Source organism: Trachinotus anak, unplaced genomic scaffold (genome assembly GCF_046630095.1).
Source record: "Trachinotus anak isolate AG129_WGS33_773 ecotype Australia unplaced genomic scaffold, CSIRO_AGI_Tana_v1 ptg000026l, whole genome shotgun sequence".
In the NCBI taxonomy this organism is placed as follows: Eukaryota; Metazoa; Chordata; class Actinopteri; order Carangiformes; family Carangidae; genus Trachinotus; species Trachinotus anak.
This window is the reverse complement of record NW_027273877.1, coordinates 12,838,516-12,860,499: the sequence shown is the minus strand read 5'-3', so window position 1 is coordinate 12,860,499 and position 21,984 is coordinate 12,838,516. Positions and strand designations below refer to the sequence as shown.

Here is a 21,984-nt window from a genome sequence, read left to right as displayed (position 1 = left end):
TGTCAAAGTCTCTGAGTCAGTTTGTCCCTGTGGACTGTGGAGGGAAGAAGAGTCACAGTGAACTTCTGTCCACACAGCAACACTGAGAGGACAACCTGTGTGTGTGTGTGTGTGTGTGTGTGTGTGTGTGTGTGTGTGTGTGTGTGTGTTTGTGTGTGTGTGTGTGTCTCTTGAGACCCTTTTTTGTCCTGACTCTTGTGTGTGTGAGCTCACAGTCAGTGTTACTGGTTTCCCTCTCAGACTGACTGAAGTCCTGAAGATGAGTGATTGTGTGGAGGAAGAGGAGGACAGAGCAGAGTCTCCAGGACCCAGCTGTCTGTCTGTGAAGAGTCACCGGCCCAAAGATGAATCCCCATTTTTCAGTCCTGAACCTGGACCCTCAGACTCACAGTAAGAGACCTGCTACAAACCTGTGAACCTCCAGACTGTCTCTGTAACAGTGTTTAGTGTGTTGAGCTCCTGCAGTAATGTCACTTCCTGTAACAGCTGCCAAAGAAGTAATTGTGGAGGTCATTTTGTAATTCAGTGGGAAACAGATATGGATAGAATGATGTGAAGAATGAGTGAGGTTAAAAGAGAACATGGAAATCCAGTTTGAAATGAAGGTGAAGTAACAGCAGTAAAAGATGAAGAGAAAGCAGAGATGGTGAGAAAAACTTTAGTTCAAATCCACAGTTGTGACAATATCAGTGAAGAGGGGAGCAGAGGAAGAGAAACTACAAGAGCAGAGGATGAAGAGTTATTACAGCATCAAGAGGAGTCACAGTGAACTTCTGTCCACACAGAGACACTGAGAGGAAAACCTGTGTGTGTGTGTGTGTGTGTGTGTGTGTGTGTGTGTGTGTGTGTGTGTGTGTGTGTGTGTGTCTTGAACAGCTTGTTTGTCCTGACTCTTGTGTGTGTGAGCTCCCAGTCAGTGTTTCCCTCTCAGACTGAGGCTGTGATGAGGGGAGCTGAAGAGGGAAGGGCAGGGGCTCATGGGTTTGGAGAAACAGAACTCAGAGGGAGTCGTCAGTCAGTTCAACAGCTTTCTGATGAGAACTGAGGGCACAAGCCACGTTTAATCATTTCAGTATAAAATTAGAAGAAGAAATAAGGGTTGGCATCTGGTCAGAGGCCTAAAGGGCAGGTGCTTGAGCATCACCTGAGGTCTACCTGTGCACGTGCATATGGGGAGGAGGATTATTAATCAAACTCTCTCAGTCAGATATCAAGGGGAGAACATATGGATGGATTAAAGACTTTGTAAAGAAGATCAATACAAATTGGAATTGGAAAAAAACACTGAAGGAAATGTGTTGTTGACAATGGAACTCCTCAGGGGAGCAGAGTAAGTCCTCTTATTTTCCATAATGACAGACCAGATATTTATGGGAATGGAGAAGGAGATGGGCTTTTCATTCATCGGCTTTTCAATGCAAAGAGCTCCTTTATTAAAGCAGGAGGAGCATTTCTGTTCCAGAACTTCAGATGAAAACTGTCAGCAGTTCAGTGGATTGAAGAAACAGGACCGTTGAGAACAATCATTTACTCTGATTCAAGTTCATCACTCAGCAGCTTCCAGTTCAGTCATTCAGAGAGCAGACCAGATATCCTGATACAAGTACAGCAAACAAACAGAATTCACATGATGGGGCTGACAGGGACGTTTTTATGGAGACCAGCACACATTGGTGTTACAGGAAATGAAACGGCAGAGAAGGAGGCAACAAGACATAAACAGTTAGATGAAGCAAAACAGAAATGAAGGGAATCAATAAGCAAATACTGAAGGAAATTCTGTTTACACAGAGACACTGAGAGAAAAACCTTTTTGTGTGTGTGTGTGTGTGTGTGTGTGTGTGTGTGTGTTTCTGGGTGTGTCTCTTGAGCAGCTTGTTTGTCCTGACTCTTGTGTGTGTGAGCTCACTGTCAGTGTTACTGGTTTCCCTCTCAGACTGACTGAAGTCCTGAAGATGAGTGATTGTGTGGAGGAAGAGGAGGACAGAGCAGAGTCTCCAGGACCCAGCTGTCTGTCTGTGAAGAGTCACCGGTCCAAAGGTGAAATTCCAGACTTCAGTCCTGAACCTGGACCCTCAGACTCACAGTAAGAGACCTGCTACAAACCTGTGAACCTCCAAACTGTCTCTGTAACAGTGTTTAGTGTGTTGAGCTCCTGCAGTGATGTCACTTCCTGTAACAGCTGCCATATTTTTTTTTTTAAAACTTTATTCATAAACAAATCAAGATACAAAGAAACAAAGCAGTTTTGCTTCTTCACAGGAAAAACTGAGGTTGAGCAGAAGCACATTAAATAAATAAAGTCAAAGTTTAAGAGAAAAAAACAGAAATATATGAAAAGATTAAGAAGAAGATTCATTGAAATAAATCAAGAGAATAAACTAACTTCAGGGCTTTCTTATCATCCTTTATCAGCTTCAGAGACTTGCATAGTGATTTCAATTCATTCAGCCAATGATTCATACATGGTTTGGTTTTAAAGTACCTGCATTTGTAAATGATCCTCTTGGACTGTGTCCAGCTCCACATGTCGCTCCAGAAAGACTGATCCACAGTGGAAGAATAAATGTTCCAAGCTTTCAGTCTCATTTTCACAGAACACACAGTTCTTCACATCAAGATTAAACCTCAGTCTTCACAACTTGTTTGTTGGGTAAATCTCATTTAAGATTTTAAAGTTCACCTCTTTCACTTCAGGAGGGAGAGGAAGTGAAATATATCTTCTCCTTATCACCTTCACCTCCTCAATCTCAAACCCCCTCAGTATAGAATTTCTTTTAACTGGGCTGTGGCAGCGTTCCTATAACAGACTGTTTCTAATAACTTTGTACATTTACTGTCTCAAAAGTCAGTTCCTGCTCTGCAGAGCTGTGTCAGCCCAGGAGAGATCTTTAACCGCTGATCTCAAAGAGACTGGTACGGCTTTAATCAATCTGTTAAAGGTTTGAACAGAACATTTGAGCTGGAATTTCTCACAGAACATCTCGTGCTGTAACACATTTCCACCGTCATCCAGAAAATGAGCTACAGCCCAGATTCCTTCAGATTTCCACTCATCTAAATACACAGATTTTTCACAGTGTAGAACATGTGTGTTGTTCCACACAGGTGTGTTATGTGGTGTCATATTATGTCTATATATTAATTTCCAGTAGAGGAGGGCTTGCTGATGGAAAGTGGAGAGTTTGACTGGTAATGAGCTAAATTCAAAGTCACAGCATAGTAGAAAGTCTGTTCCTCCCATGTTCTGGAAAATCACATCAGGGACAATGAACCAAAAAGATGAAAGACTGTAACCACTTCAGTTTCAAGACACCACTCAGAATATCAAAATCCATCACATTTGCTCCCCCCTCTTCATAGTTTTTAATGATATCAGTTCTCCTTATATACTGACATTTATTTCTCCATTTGGTCTTAAATGAACTTTATTTATAGTTTGGATCATTGTCGGTGATATGGGGAAGGAGAGAGCTGGTAAATCAGTCTGGACAAACTCTCCATCTTTGTGAACAAAATCCTCCCAGACATGCTGACATCTCTCTGCAGCCATCTGTGAAGAACTGTCTGACACTTTTCCATGTTGTTACAGATATTCCTCTTTTCACTCATAATTCTGTCTCTTCAAACAACAATTCCTAAAGATTTCTCCTCCTTCCGAACCTGTATATTACATGCTGACTGCAGGGGGCGCTCCTGCACTGTCATCATTTCACATTTATTGATGTTTAACCATGGACCTGATGCTTTGGAGAACTGATTGACTGCAAAGCTAAAGGATCTGATTTTCATTTTATAAGAACAAAGTTGGGTCATCCACCAGCTGACTTCTTATTATTTGTTTATCCATCACATTTAACCTTCAATGTCACTGTTTTAATCAGAGTAGATCACATCTCTGCCACCATTACAAACAGAGGTGGCCAAGTGCCATGTCCTAGAGAAACACAGCTGTAGATTCCATTGTACAGCAGCCCTATAATCTTAATAAATGTCTCTCCAAGACCAAAGAACCTCAAAGTTTCCAGTATAAACTGATGTTCCACAGAATCAAATGCTTTGTAAAAATGTAGAAATAAAATAAACCCACTCTCTTGGATTATTTCACTGCGATCAAGAAGGTCTAATACAGGCCTTGTGTTATTATGAACTGACCTTCCTTTCAAAAATCCTGACTGTGTTTCACTAATTATGGACCAGATACCTGTCTTCAGTCTCGCAGCAATAGCCCCTGAGAGTATTTTATAGTCAGTGTTCAACAAAGTGATTGGTCTGAAATGATCTAAACTTCTTTTGTCTTTACCTGATTTAGGAATCAGGCTGATTGTTTCATGCTTGACATCAGTTCATTCTTCTCTATCCACTCTTTAAATAATACATTTCTTAGATCTTTTCCAAAAGAGCTGATAAAACTTAGCTGTGAGCCATCTGTCCCTGGAGATTTGTAGGAAGCCATCTTCAGGATCACTGAGTCCAAATCCTCAGTTTTTAACTCTGTCTCACACAAATCCCTGAAGGATCCTCAATACGTGGGATACCATCCTGGATTTTATCAGAGAAGGCGACAGCATCACCTAAAGAGTAAAGTGAGGAGCACAGATCGGAGGAAAACGTCAACACTTCTTTCTCTAAACTCTCTGGTTCTTTGCATTGGACTCCATTTATCAGTAGACTTGTATTTGAGTTTCTCTGTTGTCTACTTTCCTCTAAGTGACTAAAACATGAGGAGTTTTTCTCACCTGCCTCCAGACATTTGGCTCATGATCTTATAAAGGCACAAGACACAGACACTTTCAAGACACAGATCATCTGACTTGGTTTGTAACTCCATCAGTTTGTTTTTCTCCTGAAGGTTTAGATCTGTTTCCTACAACACTGAGATATTTCTTGGAGAAAATTACGTTCATACTTTTTCCTTTTTAGTTCCTCACAAACATTTGTAGTAAATTATCTAATTTTGAATTTAATAAATTCCAGTTTGTAAATATTACCTTCAATTGAATCTTTTTTTTTTATATATCCCTGATTATTTGTCTAATTGTATCACAATATTCTTCCTCATTTAACAAACTGGCATCAAACTTCCAATATTCTTTCTTTCTAATTTCTTTCCTTGTGGGTTCGAAGATAAGATCTACAAAACAATGATCTGACAAGGTGCTTTGGAAATGTTGGATTGTGAAGTGTAGCTCAGAATATTATCACTGACCAACCAGTGATCATTTCTCTACTTGCTTCCTCCATGAGGCTTAAACTATGTGGAACTATTAACCCCCCAATTTAAACTTCTGTAAACATCAGTTCAATTATTATCTGTCATCAAACTTTGAACAATGTCCTTACACTGTGTTACTTACACTGGAGGGCACCTGTCAACCAGCTCATTTGGAGTCATGCTCCAGTCTCCTCTTACTAAAATATGATCACTGGGGTACAACACTTTAAACTCTGAAATCATGTTTGTTAAGGTTTCAATTAATCTTTTGTTGTGACCCTCATCATTGTACCAGAAACATTAGTAATGATAAAATATAAACTTTCAGTTTTCAGGACCACCGTCAGCCAGTGACCATCTCCATCCACTCTATGAGTTATGATTTTGTTAATGCACATCACCACTCCTCCAGATTGGTTAGATCCATGGCTGAAAGAATCCTGTCTCCCCATTGGTTGGTCCAAAAAGTAGCATCTACATCAGAGTCTCTTGCAAAAACAAGATTTTTGTCCTTTACAAAATCTTTACAGTGTCCTTCAAACCCCTAACATTTAGAGAACCACACAAGGTTTTTCACATTAACCAGGAACATTACAACAATCATCACCAATCCACCATCCATCGATGTATCCATAAGGCCCTCAAAAAAGGGCACTTTAGCAAAATCCTCCATCTTTGACTCCGTCTCTGGGACGAGTCTCTTGAGGATTTGGATGATTTGTGCTCTGACATTTTCATCTCTTTTCTCTTCCAACCCTTTGATCTGCAGACTCCACCTCATTCTGTATCTTTCTGTATCTCACTCAGCAGAGTAACATCCATTGCATAGTCGTGCTCCATGTCTCGCCTGCCGTCTTTTCTTTCCCCTTTAGATGAAGTTTCTTGTTTTTGTGGTTCCAGTCTTAGCGTGGTGGGTTTAATTATCTTTAGTTTCCTCATTTCAGCACATTTGATTGGACAGTTAGTAATGAAGGATAAAGTTTTGGGACGAGCTTGAGGAGCTCTGAAAAAAGCACCTGCTCAACCCGCCATCTTGCCGCCCACCCTGACACCAGCAGCCTGACATATCAGTGTATTAACAGTGACTGCTGAGGAGCTGGTTTCTTGTGAAATGATCCCAACAAAGAAGAGTTTGACTTTTTTCTTGTGCATATTTTTGCTGCAGCTGATGAACATGACAGAGATGTAAAGATGTCAGTAATTAAAGGGCCGTGGTGGAGCAGAGAAGCAGCCACAGAAGAAGAGAGCAGTGTGTTGGTGAACCTGGATGAGCTGGGATCTAACAGAGTTGACCACACTTTGCAGGATCATTTTACAGCCTGAATGATGAGCTTCACATGTCAGAGCTTCACTCTGCACAGTTAGTTTGATCCAAACTACAGTGAGCAGCTGTTGGAGGAAATGACTGAGCCTCTTTAACATCAAACTGGATATTTTTCAGCTGTTGATACAGATTTCAGGCTCTATGTAATATGGGCCGCTGATTGTAAAGTGGTTCATACTCAAATAACAACATTTCACCACATTTAGTTAATCAAAATTTAAATGTTAAATCTAAATTTGAATGCTAACTCTAAACATTTGTGAAACTTAATACTTAATACTTTACTGAGTTTTCATACTTTTCCAGGTGAGAACGTGACTGTTTAGATTTATGAGATGTGGTTGGTTCATCCAAATGATTCCTTTTTGAATATTTGCTCCAATGTTTTCGATGTGAGGACCCTCCTGCTGGACCGAATGACACCAGCAGGTCTCAGCAGCTTGCAGGCCGCCTTTACCACCAGCTCTGTTGTCTGTAGCGTAGGGAAGCAAATCTGTCTCAGCAGATTTAGAATTTTGAAATCTGTGAATTTCTGCCACTGGTTTTGTTTTTCATTGAAATTATGTATCTGGATTTTTAAAAGTGAATTCAAATTCAAGAACTGTTGTTTTTCAATGTTCATGAATTCAGGATGAAAACATCAATCTTTACAATGACTCTGTCATCAGAGAATTGATCAGTGATCCCTGTGATATGAATAAAAACATGTTTGTGTTTGCAGAGGTCAGAACCACAGACTGAGAGCAGAGTCTCCAGGATCCAGCTGTCTGTCTATGAAGAGTGACCGGTCCAAAGAGCTTAATCCTCCAGAGTTCAGTCCTGAACCTGGACCCTCAGACTCACAGTAAGAGACAGTTTCTACTGTAAACTGAGCTGAAGATGATTCAGTTATTAGACATATTTGACTGTGACATGTTAGTGATGAACAACCTAGAGCTAAACGCTCTGAAGACAGTGGAAATGATAGTGGACTTCAGGAAGAGCCCAGCCCCACCCACCCCCATCTCCCTGTGTGACTCCCCCGTGGCTACCGTGGAGCATTTTCGCTTCTTGGGAACCACCATCACACAGGATCTCAAATGGGAGCTAAACATCAGCTCCCTCATCAAAAAAGCTCAGCAGAGGATGTATTTCCTGAGGCAATTGAAGAAGTTCAACCTGCCAAGGACTATGATGGTGAACTTCTACACCTCCATCATTGAGTCCATCCTCACCTCCTCCATCACCATCTGGTACGCTGCTGCCACGGAGAGGGACAATAACAGACTGCAGCGTATCATCCACTCTGCTGAGAAGGTGATTGGCTGCAATCTTCCGTCCCTCCAGGACCTGTACGCCTCAAGGACTCTGAGGCGTGCAGGGAAGATTGTAGCTGACTCCTCCCACCCTGGACACAAACTCTTTGAGACACTCCCCTCTGGCAGGAGGCTGCGGTCCTTCAGGACCAAAACCTCTCGCCACAAAAATAGCTTCTTCCCATCTGCTATTAGCCTCATCAACAAGGCTAGAGAGCCCCACTGTTGCTGATCAATTGCACCAATCACCAGAAAAAATTCCTTGTATGTGAAAGCATACTTGGCAATAAAACTGATTCTGATTCTGATTCTGATTCTGATTCTGATGAAGACATGTCTTCACAGAGGGAGGAAGAGGAGTGGTGTCTCTGTGGAGGAGCAGCTGTCCTACTGTCAGGACGTCCTGAAGGATCCAGTCTCTACCAGCTGTGGACACTGGTTCTGCAGACAGTGCTTCACCTCATACTGGGACCAGTCTGGGTCTTCAGGAGACCCCTCCTGTCCCCAGTGTGGACAAAGACCCAGAACCAGACCTGGACCGCAGACAGCCAGTCAGAGCAGCACTGTACAAAGTGAGACTGAACATGTGTCTGCTGATGTCTTCATTTCTGAAACCAGGACCTGTTGTTTTCTCCAGTGTCAGTTGTTCTATCACACAGCACTGACATTTCAGATGATTCTAAAAAGCACAACATTAAAAAGCTTTTCTTTGCTGCTCTTTAGTTTTTCTGTAGCTGATGAAAATAATCAGCAGATTCTCAGATTCTCTGTCTTCAGTCTGACATTGTCTCTTCTCTTTCAGCAGATAGTGGTCTGCAGGAGGTTTTAGATCAACATAAGATCAGTCTGAGGAGCAGATGTGAACGTGTGACTGAAGGAAGTGATGGAACAGTAAGTGGAACCCTCTTCAACAGGATCTACACTGAGCTCTACATCACAGAGGGACAGAGTGAAGAGGTTAATACCCAACATGAGGAAAAGCAGCAGAAGAAAACTTCCAAGATGAAGACCCTCCATGACACTCCAATCAAGTGCCACGACATCTTTAAAGCCTTACCTGACCAACAGAGACCCATCAGAGTGGTTCTGACCAACGGCGTCGCTGGCGTTGGAAAAACCTTCTCAGTGCAGAAGTTCAGTCTGGACTGGGCAGAGGGCTTGGAGAACCAAGATGTGAGTCTGCTGGTTCTGCTTTCGTTCAGGGAGCTGAACCTGATCAGAGAGCAGCAGTACAGTCTTCTCAGGCTGCTCCATGTTTTCCATCCAACATTACAGAAGGTCACAGCAGAGCAGCTGGCTGTCTGTAAAGTTGTGTTCATCTTGGACGGCCTGGATGAAAGCAGACTTTCACTGGATTTCACCAACAGGGAGGTTGTGTCTGATGTCACACAGACGTCATCAGTCAACCTGCTGCTGACAAACCTCATCCAGGGGAACCTGCTTCCCTCGGCTCTGGTCTGGATCACTTCCAGACCTGCAGCAGCCAATCAGATCCCTCCTACATGTGTTGACAGGGTAACAGAGGTACGAGGCTTCACTGATCCACAGAAGGAGGAGTACTTCAGGAGGAGATCCAGTGATGAAGAGCTGTCCAGCAGAACCATCTCACACATCAAGAAGTCCAGGAGCCTCCACATCATGTGTCAAGTCCCAGTCTTCTGCTGGATCACTGCTACAGTTCTGGAGCACATGTTGACTACAGAGCAGAGAGGAGAGCTGCCCCAGACCCTGACTGACCTGTTCTCACACTTCCTGCTGGTTCAGACAAAGAGGAAGAAGCTCAAGTATGATGAGGGACATGAGACCAGTCCACAGGAGCTGATGGAGGCTGACAGGGAAGTTCTTCAGAAGCTGGGGAGGCTGGCGTTTGAACATCTGGAGAAAGGAAACATCCTGTTCTACCAAGAAGACCTGGAGCAGTGTGGTCTGGATGTCACAGAGGCCTCGGTGTACTCAGGACTCTGTACTGAGATCTTCAAAAGAGAGAGTGTGATCTTCCAGAAAACAGTCTACTGCTTTGTTCATCTGAGTATTCAGGAGTTTCTGGCTGCAGTCTACATGTTCCACTGTTACACCAACAGGGAGAGAAAGGTCCTGAAGAACTTCCTGGGACAACAACATGTTGATTTAACCCTGGATGTCTTCCTGAGGGCAGCCATGGAGAAATCCCTCAGAAGTAAAAATGGTCACCTGGACCTGTTTGTCCGCTTCCTTCATGGCCTCTCTCTGGAATCCAACCAGAGACTCTTAGGAGGTCTACTGGGTCAGACAGAGAACAGTCCAGAAACCATCCAGAGAGCCATCAACAACCTGAAGGAGATGAACAGTGATAAAATCTCTCCTGACAGAAGCATCAACATCTTCCACTGTCTAATGGAGATGAAGGACCACTCAGTTCATCAGGAGATCCAAGAGCTCCTGAAGTCAAAGACCAGATCAGAGAAGGAACTCTCTGAGTTCCACTGCTCAGCTCTGGCCTACATGCTGCAGATGTCAGAGGAGGTTCTGGATGAGTTGGACCTGAAAAAGTACAAGACATCACTGCAGGGACGACGGAGACTGATCCCAGCTGTGAGGAACTGCAGGAAGGCTCGGTGAGTCCAGACATGATCAGTATAATTATCAATCAGTAGATTAGATCAGTAGTTGAGTCAAATTCAGATAAACACAGTTTTCATTTATTCTCATTATTCTTAGTTTTGCTCTGAAACAATCAAAGGTCAGTTGTGTTTTTTTCTGGAGGGGTTGTAGATGCTGTGAGCACCAAAATGTAGATGTTTCAGTTGGTTGTGATTGTTGCTGTTCAGTTCATTAAAACACTTGTTTTGTTTATTTGTAATAATTGTTTGATGCTTCATTGATTTGTTAATGTTCTGTGTTGTTTTGAGTCTTTTTGGTTTAATTCAAACCTGATCAAACTAATTAAAGCAGCTCCACTGATCTTACACCTCAAAGTGTGTTTCCAGGTGTTTCCAGGTGTTTCCAGGTGTTGGGGAGGACACCTGCATATGAGAAAACAGTAGTATTAAACCTTTAGTGTCTCCAGCTGTGCAGTCTGATAAATGTCCTCAGGTGATGTCACCTGAGTCAGTGTGGGCAGAGTCTGAAGTAAACACCAGACCTCTGCAGCCCCCCCTCATCTCTGCCGCATAACACACCTTAATCTAACAGCCGAGGGTTGGTGGTTGAGGTGCATTGTGGGTAATGTGGGCAGCAGGTTTTTCTGAGGAAGAAGAATGTGTGAATGAAAAAAGAAGATGTCTCTGGTTCAGCTTTGTTGATACTGTCCATTGTGACAGTGTTACAGGAGAGCAGTGATGAATCTGTGGAGGTCTGTATTCAGGACTCATGAGGTTTCTATGACAACAGTGATCAGTGTTTGACAGTGAACAGTGAATGCAGTGAAGCTCTAATGAGCAGGTTCTAGCAGGTGTTTAGTAAAGTTTGTATAAGACCTGAATCATTGTCCAGAGATGACTGAAGTCATGATGAGCATGGAGGATGTTAGTGGACCTTTATTGATTATTGAACTTTTCATGTTGAAGAGTGAACTTGTGTTTTTTGAAGTGTCATGGTGGAGCTTTAAAGTCTTTCCATAGATTGTGCTGAATGAGAAAGAAAGTCCCAGGTGTTTTCTCTCTTGTTGCTGTAGAGGAGAGTCGTATCAGGAAATGTTCAGCTTCAGCCAAGAACACAGGTGTGAATCTATCAGAGCAGAATGGGAGGATTCAGTCTTCTTCTACACACCAGAGCTCAGTGTCATGTTTCTGTGAGGACCTTCTGTGAAAACCAGGCAGCAAACAGAGATTAGATTGAACTGTTGACTGAGTTGACCTCAGGAGAAATGTTCTGGAGTAGGGATGCCACGGTGTGGAAATGTTCCCACCGGACATTAAGACATGTGTGGGCTCAGTATCTGTAGATTAGACCTCAGTGTTTCCCACACACTGATTTATCTGTGACAGGCCACCACCACATCAACAATGACGCCACATACTGATTTTCTATTGGTTTACAGTTTCAAATGAGGAAAATCTTATTTCATTGTAGAGCTGCACACACACACACACACACACACACACACACACACACGAGAGAGCGTGCAGGGACTGGGCTCACTGATCAATCACAACAGGCTTTGTAATCAACCCTCACCCACCAGACCTGAGTGGGTGAAGGTCTTTATGTGTTTGACTCAATGTGAAGCAGTTGAGCTGAACACCAAACCCTCTTCCATGGTCTTGTGGGTCAACTCTCCTTTGATCACGTGACCAGACTCTGCTCTGTTATAACTGTAGAGAGTCCACTAAGTGTTGAACACTAGTGTTTCACTGAGGACAGTTTGTTCATGGATCAACGTGGGCGCTGCCACTGATTCACCACAATGAGCCAGATGTGTTTTATGCAGTGGTGTGTGTTGACTTCTACATAGAGGCAGCAGAGCCAAGCAATCTGGAGTCAGTTTAGAAACACTGGAGAATAAAACTGTTTTTCTGAACAAGATTCTGACTCTGGATCAAATCGTATGATGGAAGCTGAAATGTAACATCATTTTCCCTCCTTCATCTGCACAACAAAGATTCCCATGAAACTCTGCAGGTCTGAGAGAGAGTGATGAGAATTATTGTTTCATGTCAAACACAATCAGATCAGATGAGCTGAGCCACAGATGTGAAGAGCAGATGTTCATCACATCATCATCTTTTCTCATCAGATGCATTTTAACTTCAGTGTCTTTTATTACAAACTGTCTGATTTTATTCAAACACATTTTATATTTTCTTTCATCACAGACTTGTTGGTTGTCGACTCTCAGAGACTCACTGTGAAGTCGTGTCCTCAGCTCTGAAGTCCAACCCCTCCCATCTGAGACACCTGGACCTGAGTGGAAACGACCTGAAGGATTCAGGAGTGAAGCAGCTGTGTGCTGGACTGGAGAGTCCAAACTGTAGACTGGAGACTCTGAGGTCAGTTCACTGACTGGAGCTGTTGTAGTTTTATATTCAGTTCAAATCTGTGACGTTCCAGTTTTTCATTGGTTGGTTCATTTTCAGGATTTCTGTGTGAGGATTTAAAAAATCAGCCAGTGAAGAGAAAGAAGGAAGATGAGACCAGGAGCAGAGTGGTGATGGGGAGGGTCAGGAGAATCCCTGGGGGCCATTTGGGGGCCGGGTCCAGACTGATTTTTTTTTTTTTTTTTTTTAAGTTATTTTTTTGGTCTTTTTAATGTCTTCATTGGATAGGTCAGTGAGAGAGTGACAGAAAAGTCAGGGAGAGAGAGGGGATGACATGCAGCAAAGGGCTGCGGGTAGGACTAAGCCTTAATGGTACACGCTCTACCAGATGAGCCACCGAGGCGCCCCGGCCGGACTGATTGTTGTGTTACCAGGGAACGTGTGTGTTCACTGTTCACATTGGTTTGAAGCAGCAGCAGAAAGAGAAGGAGAAAGGTGGAGCAGAGAAGAATGAAGAAGAACAAATACTGGAGGAGGAAGCAGAGAAATGTTCCACAATCACAGAGAGATTCAATTGTCTTTGTGTGTTATTAACAGCTGGGACTGGTGATCTCCAGGTAAAATGAAGGGTCCCACTCGGCCCCTGGATGAGAGCAGTCACAGTGTTTGTGATTCAGAGCAGCAGAGAATTGACAGAGTTTGATGTTAAAATCAGAAAGTTGATGAGAATCAAACTGCAACAGTCTCACAGATCTTCTGCTGCTGCTGCTGATCTGAACACCAGCAAAGCTGCAGCTCTCTGCAACCAACAAATATTGCAGCTGTTGTTGTGTGTTGATGTCAGCACTGCAGCATCATGGGAAGCCACAGACCTTCAGACTGCAACACAAACCAGATCAAAGCAGGGCCAGTGGCTGAGGCGGGAAAGTGGAGACAAGAGGAAACTCAGCTGGGACATGGAGGCAGGAAGGATTAGATTGATGCTGGGAGCAATTTATGAGCAGCTCCCACCTCCCCAACATCATAGTGAATAAACAGGTGAGGAGCCAACATGTCCTCTATGTTCAGGTGGAGCTTCATGTGGCTCCTTCTATCAGGGGCTAAAACAAGCCTGTCTCCAGGCCCACACACCTGGAGACATCAGCAGGTGCTGAGGTGTCTCCCAGCAGCCACTGAGAGTCAGAGCTCAGAGGTGAACTCACTGGAGGCAGAAGGAGACAAGATGGATTTGATTTGTTGGTGAGGGTGAAGGACTCAGGAAGCAGCTTTGAACAGGCGTGATGCAGCTGAAGGCAGGGAGGGACTGGCCAATCAGAGGAGATCCAGGAAAACAGCTCCCAGTTCCTCAGGAGACAGCTGCCACTGATCTGAGAGCAGATGTTGTGTTGTGGTCAGAAACACAGCAGCTTGTGTATGTTGTGGAGCTGACAGTACCATGGGAGGACGCAGGAGAAACGGCCTCTGAGAGGAAACAGCTCAGATACACAGAGCTGGCAGCAGAGGCAGAGGAGCCTGCTCTGAAAGCTGAGCTCCAGGGGAGGTTGGCTGTAGGGGTTTTGTTGGCAGATCAGTCTGGTCCCTGTTACCTGAACTGAGCTGCTCTCACTTCTGTTCTCTTCAAGTCCACGTTGTGCTTCTCTGAACCTGTGCACTGTGAACTCAAAGCGCTCCAGGTGTCCTTCATGTCATATCTAGTTGATTGTCAGTCTGCTCTGGTAACTGCTCCTGAACCACAGTCACATGACCACTTGTGTTATTCATGTGATTAGAAGAAGCTCCATTCTTCAAGATCAAGTCTGACCTTTTGTTATGTTCACACACACTGACACTCAGAGAAACTCTGTTCATCAACTATCAGACGTAAACCGTGGACGTTGTGCCGAGCTGAAGGGTTGTAGGACTGTGAGCACAGGTTTGATCTCTGCTCTGTGACCTTCATTAACCCCGTCCTCACTCAGTCTGCTCCTCACTGGGGGGTTGATGTGAAAATCAGATGAATTCTACTTCCTCATTCAGTGAAGATCAGCTGAATAAATCTGTGGTGTTTTCCAGCAGGAGGCTCTGAATGTTACCTGAAGGTGAACTGGTTGTTGCTGCAGGTCACAGAATCTGACGGCTCACAGAATGGGCTGTAACACCGGTGATAGACTGAGGCCGAGCACTCGTCCTCCTCAAGTTCTCAACAGTAACACAAGTTCTTCTTTAAAGATGTGGACACAGAGAAATCTTTTCCCTCCTCCTGTAAATGTGACATTGTGCAGTTGTTTGGTGACTTTGGAACATTGAAGCTGCTCCACCATGTTTGTTCTGAACAGTGTGACTGAGTTCTCACTGTTTGTTCACGTCCTCAGTGTTTTGTTTCTGTGCTGATGTCTGTAGTGTCAGAGAGGGAACAGACTAAACAGACGTGAATCCTCTGATTCTCCTCTGATTACAGACTGAACTGAGGTCAGCAGCAGCTGATCAACCTGTGTTCACATCAACAGCTGTATGAATGTTGTGCTGACATTTGGATGATGTGTGTAGAAGGCTGACATGATGAAGATCCACAATAACAGAAGGACAAAGTCACTCTACTCATTTTAGACAAACATCATTGATCAGGACAAATCTGACTGATTATCAATCATTGATCTACATCTTTGATTCTTTATTCAGATTGATCAGCTGCAGGTTGTCAGAGATCAGCTGTTCTTCTCTGGTCTCAGCTCTGAAGTCCAACCCCTCCCATCTGAGAGAACTGGACCTGAGTGGAAACCAGGACCTGCAGGATCCAGGAGTGAAGGGTCTGTGTGGTTTTCTGCAGAGTCCAGACTGTAGACTGGAGACTCTCAGGTCAGACTCCGTGTTTTCTTTCTGTGCTGAGATGAATGTGATGTGAAAGTTGTGTTGACACTGAGCTGCAGACATGAGGCTGATATTATACTGATCCACACTGAGGATCTTCATGGTAAAGTCTGTTTTCTTCTTCTCTGCTTTTAGTCCAGTGACTGTTTCTCTTCAACTTTCACCTCATGACTTTTTAAAACACCAACAGAAACACATTGAATCTGTCAGACAATAACTGATCTATAATCAATAGCTGATGGTCCCAACACTTTTATAAGGCTCTGTGATGTTTGTACTGACTCCAATATTCAAAGCCAAGTTGTCATAGCAACAGGTTGTTTCATCACTTTAAATCCTGTAGGTTTGACTGTGTTAAATATTTGAGCTCAGTCACCAGGTGTCTGTGTCTCTGCCGTTCCATCAACTAGTGAATTTAATATATATTTCTATACATTTGTTCTCATGTCTCCAAACTTCAGCCTGACATGTTTGTTGTCTTTGAAAACTTGAGGATCTTTAGTAGAATCTGCACAACATGAGTTTGTATAGATGGAGCCACAGGTGGAGCTGGCAGAGTTGAAGAGGTGGAGTCACTACGTCTTTATTGAAGCAGCAGCATGTTGTCATGAATATTAATGAGAGCTGTTTTTACTTTGTCTGTTTGACTCTTTGTGGTTTCAAGCAGGAACTTTGTCTCCTAAACTCACATCTTTGATTCTTTATTCAGATTGAGGAGCTGCAGTTTGTCAGAGATCAGCTGTTCTTCTCTGGTCTCAGCTCTGAAGTCCAACCCCTCCCATCTGAGAGAACTGGACCTGAGTGGAAGCCGGAACCTGCAGGATCCAGGAGTGAAGGGTCTGTGTGGTTTTCTGCAGAGTCCAGACTGTAGACTGGAGACTCTGAGGTCAGTTCACTGTTGTAGATCTTATATCTTGAATCCACAGCTAATGAAGCTTCACACACAAGTTGAATCCATTGACTGTGAATGAATGAATGACATTGTAAATAGTTGTTGTCTCATGTTTCCAGTTGTTCTTCTCTCAGACTGAGAATGATTCTTCAGTTTCAGCTCATTTCACTCACTTGTCATGAATAATGTCTGTTCACTTCAGTTCAACCTTCACAGCTCACACACTCGTATTTCTCTCAGTCAGAGGACTCATGTTTTCTAAATCCACTGGAGAAAATGTCCAGTGTTAGTTGTTCAAGTCAATTCATTTTTATCACATCAATATACACAAGATCCTCACAACTAATATTTGTCCAAAGAAAGTGAAGAAACAATCTTCTTGTTTTCAGTAGATTTCAGTGAAGTGTCAGGACTAATGTCTGTTTGATCAAACTGTGTGTGTGTGTTTTCATCTGTAACACAACACACACAACTGTTGTGTTGACAATGTTGTGTTGTGCTGACATGATGAAGATCCACAATAACAGAAGGACAAAGTCACTCTACTCATTTTAGACAAAGATCATTGATCAGAACAAATCTGATTGATTATCAGTTATTGAGCTACATCTTTGATTCTTTATTCAGATTGAGGTTCTGCAGTTTGTCAGAGATCAGCTGTTCTTCTCTGGGCTCAGCTCTGAAGTCCAACCCCTCCCATCTGAGAGAACTGGACCTGAGCTGGAACCAGGACCTGCAGGATCCAGGAGTGAAGGGTCTGTGTGGTTTTCTGCAGAGTCCAGACTGTAGACTGGAGACTCTGAGGTCAGTTCACTGTTGTAGATCTTATATCTTGAATCCACAGCTAATGAAGCTTCACACACAAGTTGAATCCATTGACTGTGAATGAATGAATGACATTGTAAATAGTTGTTGTCTCATGTTTCCAGTTGTTCTTCTCTCAGACTGAGAATGATTCTTCAGTTTCAGCTCATTTCACTCACTTGTCATGAATAATGTCTGTTCACTTCAGTTCAACCTTCACAGCTCACACACTCGTATTTCTCTCAGTCAGAGGACTCATGTTTTCTAAATCCACTGGAGAAAATGTCCAGTGTTAGTTGTTCAAGTCAATTCATTTTTATCACAACAACATACACAAGATCCTCACAACTAATATTTGTCCAAAGAAAGTGAAGAAACAATCTTCTTTTTTTCAGTAGATTTCAGTGAAGTGTCAGGACTAATGTCTGTTTGATCAAACTGTGTGTGTGTGTTTTCATCTGTAACACAACACACACAAATGCTGTGTTGACAATGTTGTTACTGACATGATGATGATCCACAATAACAGAAGGACAAAGTCACTCTACTCATTTTAGACAAAGATCATTGATCAGGATAAATCTGACTGATTATCAATCATTGATCTACATCTTTGATTCTTTATTCAGATTAAGGGGCTGCAGGTTGTCAGTTATCAGCTGTTCTTCTCTGGGCTCAGCTCTGAAGTCCAACCCCTCCCATCTGAGAGAACTGGACCTGAGAGACAACAACCTGCAGGATTCAGACCTGAAAGATCTCTGTGGTCTCGTGGAGAGTCCAGACTGTAGACTGGAGACTCTGAGGTCAGTAGAGGGGCGGAATCAGTCCATGCTGCTCTCAGCAGTATTGTATTAAACACAGTTAGTATCAGAGCAAAGATCCAGAGTTCCTGTGAACCTCCAACCTCCTCAGTGGCTGCTTTCCTCAGTGAAGCTGTGAGAGGAGAACGGGGACAGGCTTCAGGATTGGACAGAAAGACAGAGAGAGAGACAACAGCCAGCCAATCAGAGCAGCCAGAAGCTTGTTGTGATCATGTGTGTGAGTTGATGTGAAGACAACTGTTGTTGTTGTGTTGATGTGTACAGGAAATAAAGCTGATTCCAGCTGACAGCCTCACAGATGGACAGAGACAGTGTCCTCATTCATCAAACTGTCCAATCTGATCTGAGACTGTTTGTTCTCTGGTTTCTACACTAAACAGCTGATCAGTTTCATCTGTGTCACAGCTCTGAGATCAGTGTGATGGAGCCTGACAGTCCCTGGCTCTTAGTGACAGCCTCCATGTTCAGTCAGGTGATGTTTCAGAAGCAGCTCACATGTTGATCAACACACAGAGACTCTGTGTTTAAAGTGACATCAGCTGACAGGTAACAGGAGTGAATCCATCACTGACCTGTTGCTGACTCAGCACTTTGTTTCCACTGTGGACTGAGTGAAATGTGCAGAGTGAACAGACTTGATGCTGAACGTCTCTGCAGGTCTGTGAGCTTCCAGCTCAGTGTGTTCACTCCAACACGTTAACATGAGAGCTGAGAGGAAGCAGCTGCTGCACATCTGGTCTGAACAGGACTGAAGTCCCTGCTGCATCACTGACTGATGAAGTGAGTCTCTGTAAACACTGATTCATCTCCTCTGCTTTCTTCTTCTCTACACAGATGGAAGTCTCTCTACAGGTAAGAGTGGAGAGGAGAGCTTGATCCAGCAGTGACTGACAGAGGAACCAGAAGAAGTGGAGATGACTCTCAGTGCTGCAGTCTGAACTGATCTGAGAACAGCTCCACTGTCACACACAGAGTCCAGTCCACCATCATCCCTGTGTGTTCCTCTGGATCTGACAGAGCATCATCAGTGTCTCTGGACTTAAAGCTCATCAAGTTCAGCTCTGAACAGTTTCCTTGTTGAGCTTCACAAAGAGGGAATTTCACAGTAAAATGACTTGAACTCTGAAGATGAGTTTGACTCAGACGTTGAAGCCTCATGTTCTTCAGCTGAACTTTACAAGATATTATTGTATAGGAGGAACATGTTGTTTTTATCCTCCATTTTATTGATGTATTCAATAATACTTTATAGAAGATATAGTAAATTATCATATTCATAATGTTGGATATGCTAAATATTTGTAACCAGCCCCTGCAGTGAACAGAAACCAAAAAAGATTTTTACTCCAGTAGAAGTTAAAATATTTTAAGATGAAAGTAAAAAGTAAGTTAAAATTAAAATCTACTCATTATGTTACTGTTACATTTTCATAGTATTGTATTTTATTGCACATTTACTGCTTCTCTTAAGCCTGTTGAGATATGAGGTTTTTAGCCATATCTCCCAGCCTTTTTATATGAGCATGTCTATATATCTTAATGATAAGTCAACAAGTATAATTGGTTTAATTAATCATTAATTAACAGTACTTTAAATCCTTCTGTGTGGTAAATAATGTTTTTATATTTACTTCCTGTTCTTTATAGCCTTATATTTGACTGGTGTTTAGTTCTGTTGTTTGTAGCAGAATAATAATTATGTGTAAATTCAAATGTAGTTAAACTTTCACCGACACAGTGAGGGGGGCAGTAGAGTTTCAGGAGCCAGAACCACCTCCACCAATCAGAGGTTTAGTTCAGCCTGAGAGGTAAAACCCAGGGCTGGTGAGAGCATCATCATCTTCATCAGCTCCTCTCTTCTCTCATTGGCTGTCATTCACAGCTGATCCACAGAAATACTCTGGGCTTTGTTTACTAGAGGTTTTAATGTTGGCATTTCACTTGTTTCTTGTCTTTGTTCAACACGACTGTTTTTACATCCAGAGACTGTTGATGTGAAGTGCAGCATTACCAATGACCATAATTAGCAAATCATTTGAACACATTTCCTCCATCCACTACTGACTTATTCAATGACCTTGTTGCTTCCAATGATAATTTAAGATTCTCCTTAGATTCAGTTTCTCCTGATCAGAAAACACCACAAATCAAATCACCATGGAAAAAGAAGCTGTTGAAAAGCTGAGAGAGGACAGAGGAAAAGCAAATCACATGTTCACTTGTATATTTTTAAACATCTGGTTTTAATTAACAGTTAATTCAGAAAACCAAAACAACCACAGTTTTCTTTTCTACAGCTGATAATCTTTTAAATCCACCACCTGCTCTCAGTCTAACTCAACTTTCAACTGAGAAAATCTCAGCCCAGTTTTAAAATCAACCACTGGTTATTCAGCAACCCACAGCACAGAGAGTGCTGTAATCAAAGTGGTAAATGAGAAATGAGCCGGTCTCTGACCGTGTTTTAGTCTGATTTATTCTTATTTAATGAAACAGCCATAGGAATGGTGAATATCCTCAGGGGACCCACAGTACTGAATATGGTGTTCCTCAAGGAACCATTCACAGCCCAAACCTGTTCTCACTATATTTGCTCCCATTGGGAAACAGTATCAACCATCACCATATTGGGTACCATCTGTACGCTGATGATACAAAATTGTACATCTCTGTTTCCCCAAATGACTCCATTGCACTGCTCTCTCTCATCACCTGTCTCACTAACATTAACACATGGATGTGTAAAAACCTTTTAAAAGCAGCAAGAGAAAATCTACACTTTGTGTTTGGTCTCAGCAAACAAATGAAAACACTAATCACATATTTGGGATCACTTTAGCCTCAGATCTTTAGAGGAAGAAGTAAGAAATGTTTCCAAAGTCACTCAGAATCCTCACTCACACTTTTATCACTACCTGTTTAGACTGTTGTGATTCTCTGTACCTTTCAGAAACGACTGTAAAGTTGTGACATGAGATTTTCTTTGGTTTTATGTTCCATGCAGATCACTAAGCTCTTCCACTACCTTTCTTTTAGATGTCTTTTCAGTGTTTTTTGTTGTTGTGTTGTTTTATTCCTGTGTGAATCACTTTGCCCAAAGTGTTTGTAGAACATATTTTATGTATGTTATCTATATGTTATATCAATAAAGTTGAATTGAAAAACATTTTAGAGCCAAGTTTAACCTGTTGCTGCCCAGAGGGACCACCTGTCCTGCAGAGTCTGTCAGTCTTCATGTGTCAGGACAGAGTGAAGCAGCTCCACAGTTTCTGCACCGGCCTTCACTCACACTCACCTGCTCACCTGAGTGATTATCTGCTTTAATCTGAACCATGCTCTGAAACTTCATGGTCTGCACCCACACTGACAACTTGTTGCTGATTGGCTGGTTGGTGATTCCCTTGAGCCAATCACTTCCTCTCCTGCCTCCTGACCAAACAGACCTCAGTGACTCTGACTGTTGGTGGGTTGAAGAGCTGAGCAGCTGCTGATCTCCTGCAGGAACAGAAACCATCCAGTGAGCAGCAGCTCTGTGGTGAAGCAGCTCAGTGATGACAGAGGTTCAGACAGCCACTTACAAGAGGAGCATCTCTGAACACAGCTCATGATGAAGCTTGAAGTGGACGGACTCCAGTGGCAGAAGACTCAGCAGGTCACAAAGAGCTCAAAGTTCTTATCAGTGTCGTATGAAAGGACTGGAACAGGAAGGTGAGGCACACAGGTGGAGACAGGAAGAAACAGGCTCCAGCAGGACAGTTACTGTGTCTGTTTAACTTCAGAACTGTGAGGCTTCCAGATCAGTCAGAGGATCTCTTCCATGATGGTTAGTTG

The 21,984-nt window shown here is 42.9% G+C and overlaps 1 protein-coding gene and 1 long non-coding RNA gene across 2 annotated transcripts in view; both read left to right on the top strand.

The window, feature by feature from the left end:
* The window catches only part of LOC139609633 (protein NLRC3-like), a 90,522-nt gene extending 74,691 nt beyond the window's left edge, over positions 1 to 15,831 (top strand). The window contains exon 5 of the mRNA XM_071464503.1: positions 15,448 to 15,831. Coding sequence (XP_071320604.1) covers positions 15,448 to 15,670 — 223 coding nt within the window. The 3' untranslated portion in view covers positions 15,671 to 15,831. The remainder of the gene's footprint in view (positions 1 to 15,447) is intronic.
* A 2,142-nt stretch (positions 15,832 to 17,973) lies between these two features.
* The window catches only part of LOC139609674 (uncharacterized), a 41,719-nt gene continuing 37,708 nt past the window's right edge, over positions 17,974 to 21,984 (top strand). Inside the window, exon 1 of the long non-coding RNA XR_011685303.1 lies at positions 17,974 to 18,135. This is a non-coding gene — a long non-coding RNA (uncharacterized lncRNA). The remainder of the gene's footprint in view (positions 18,136 to 21,984) is intronic.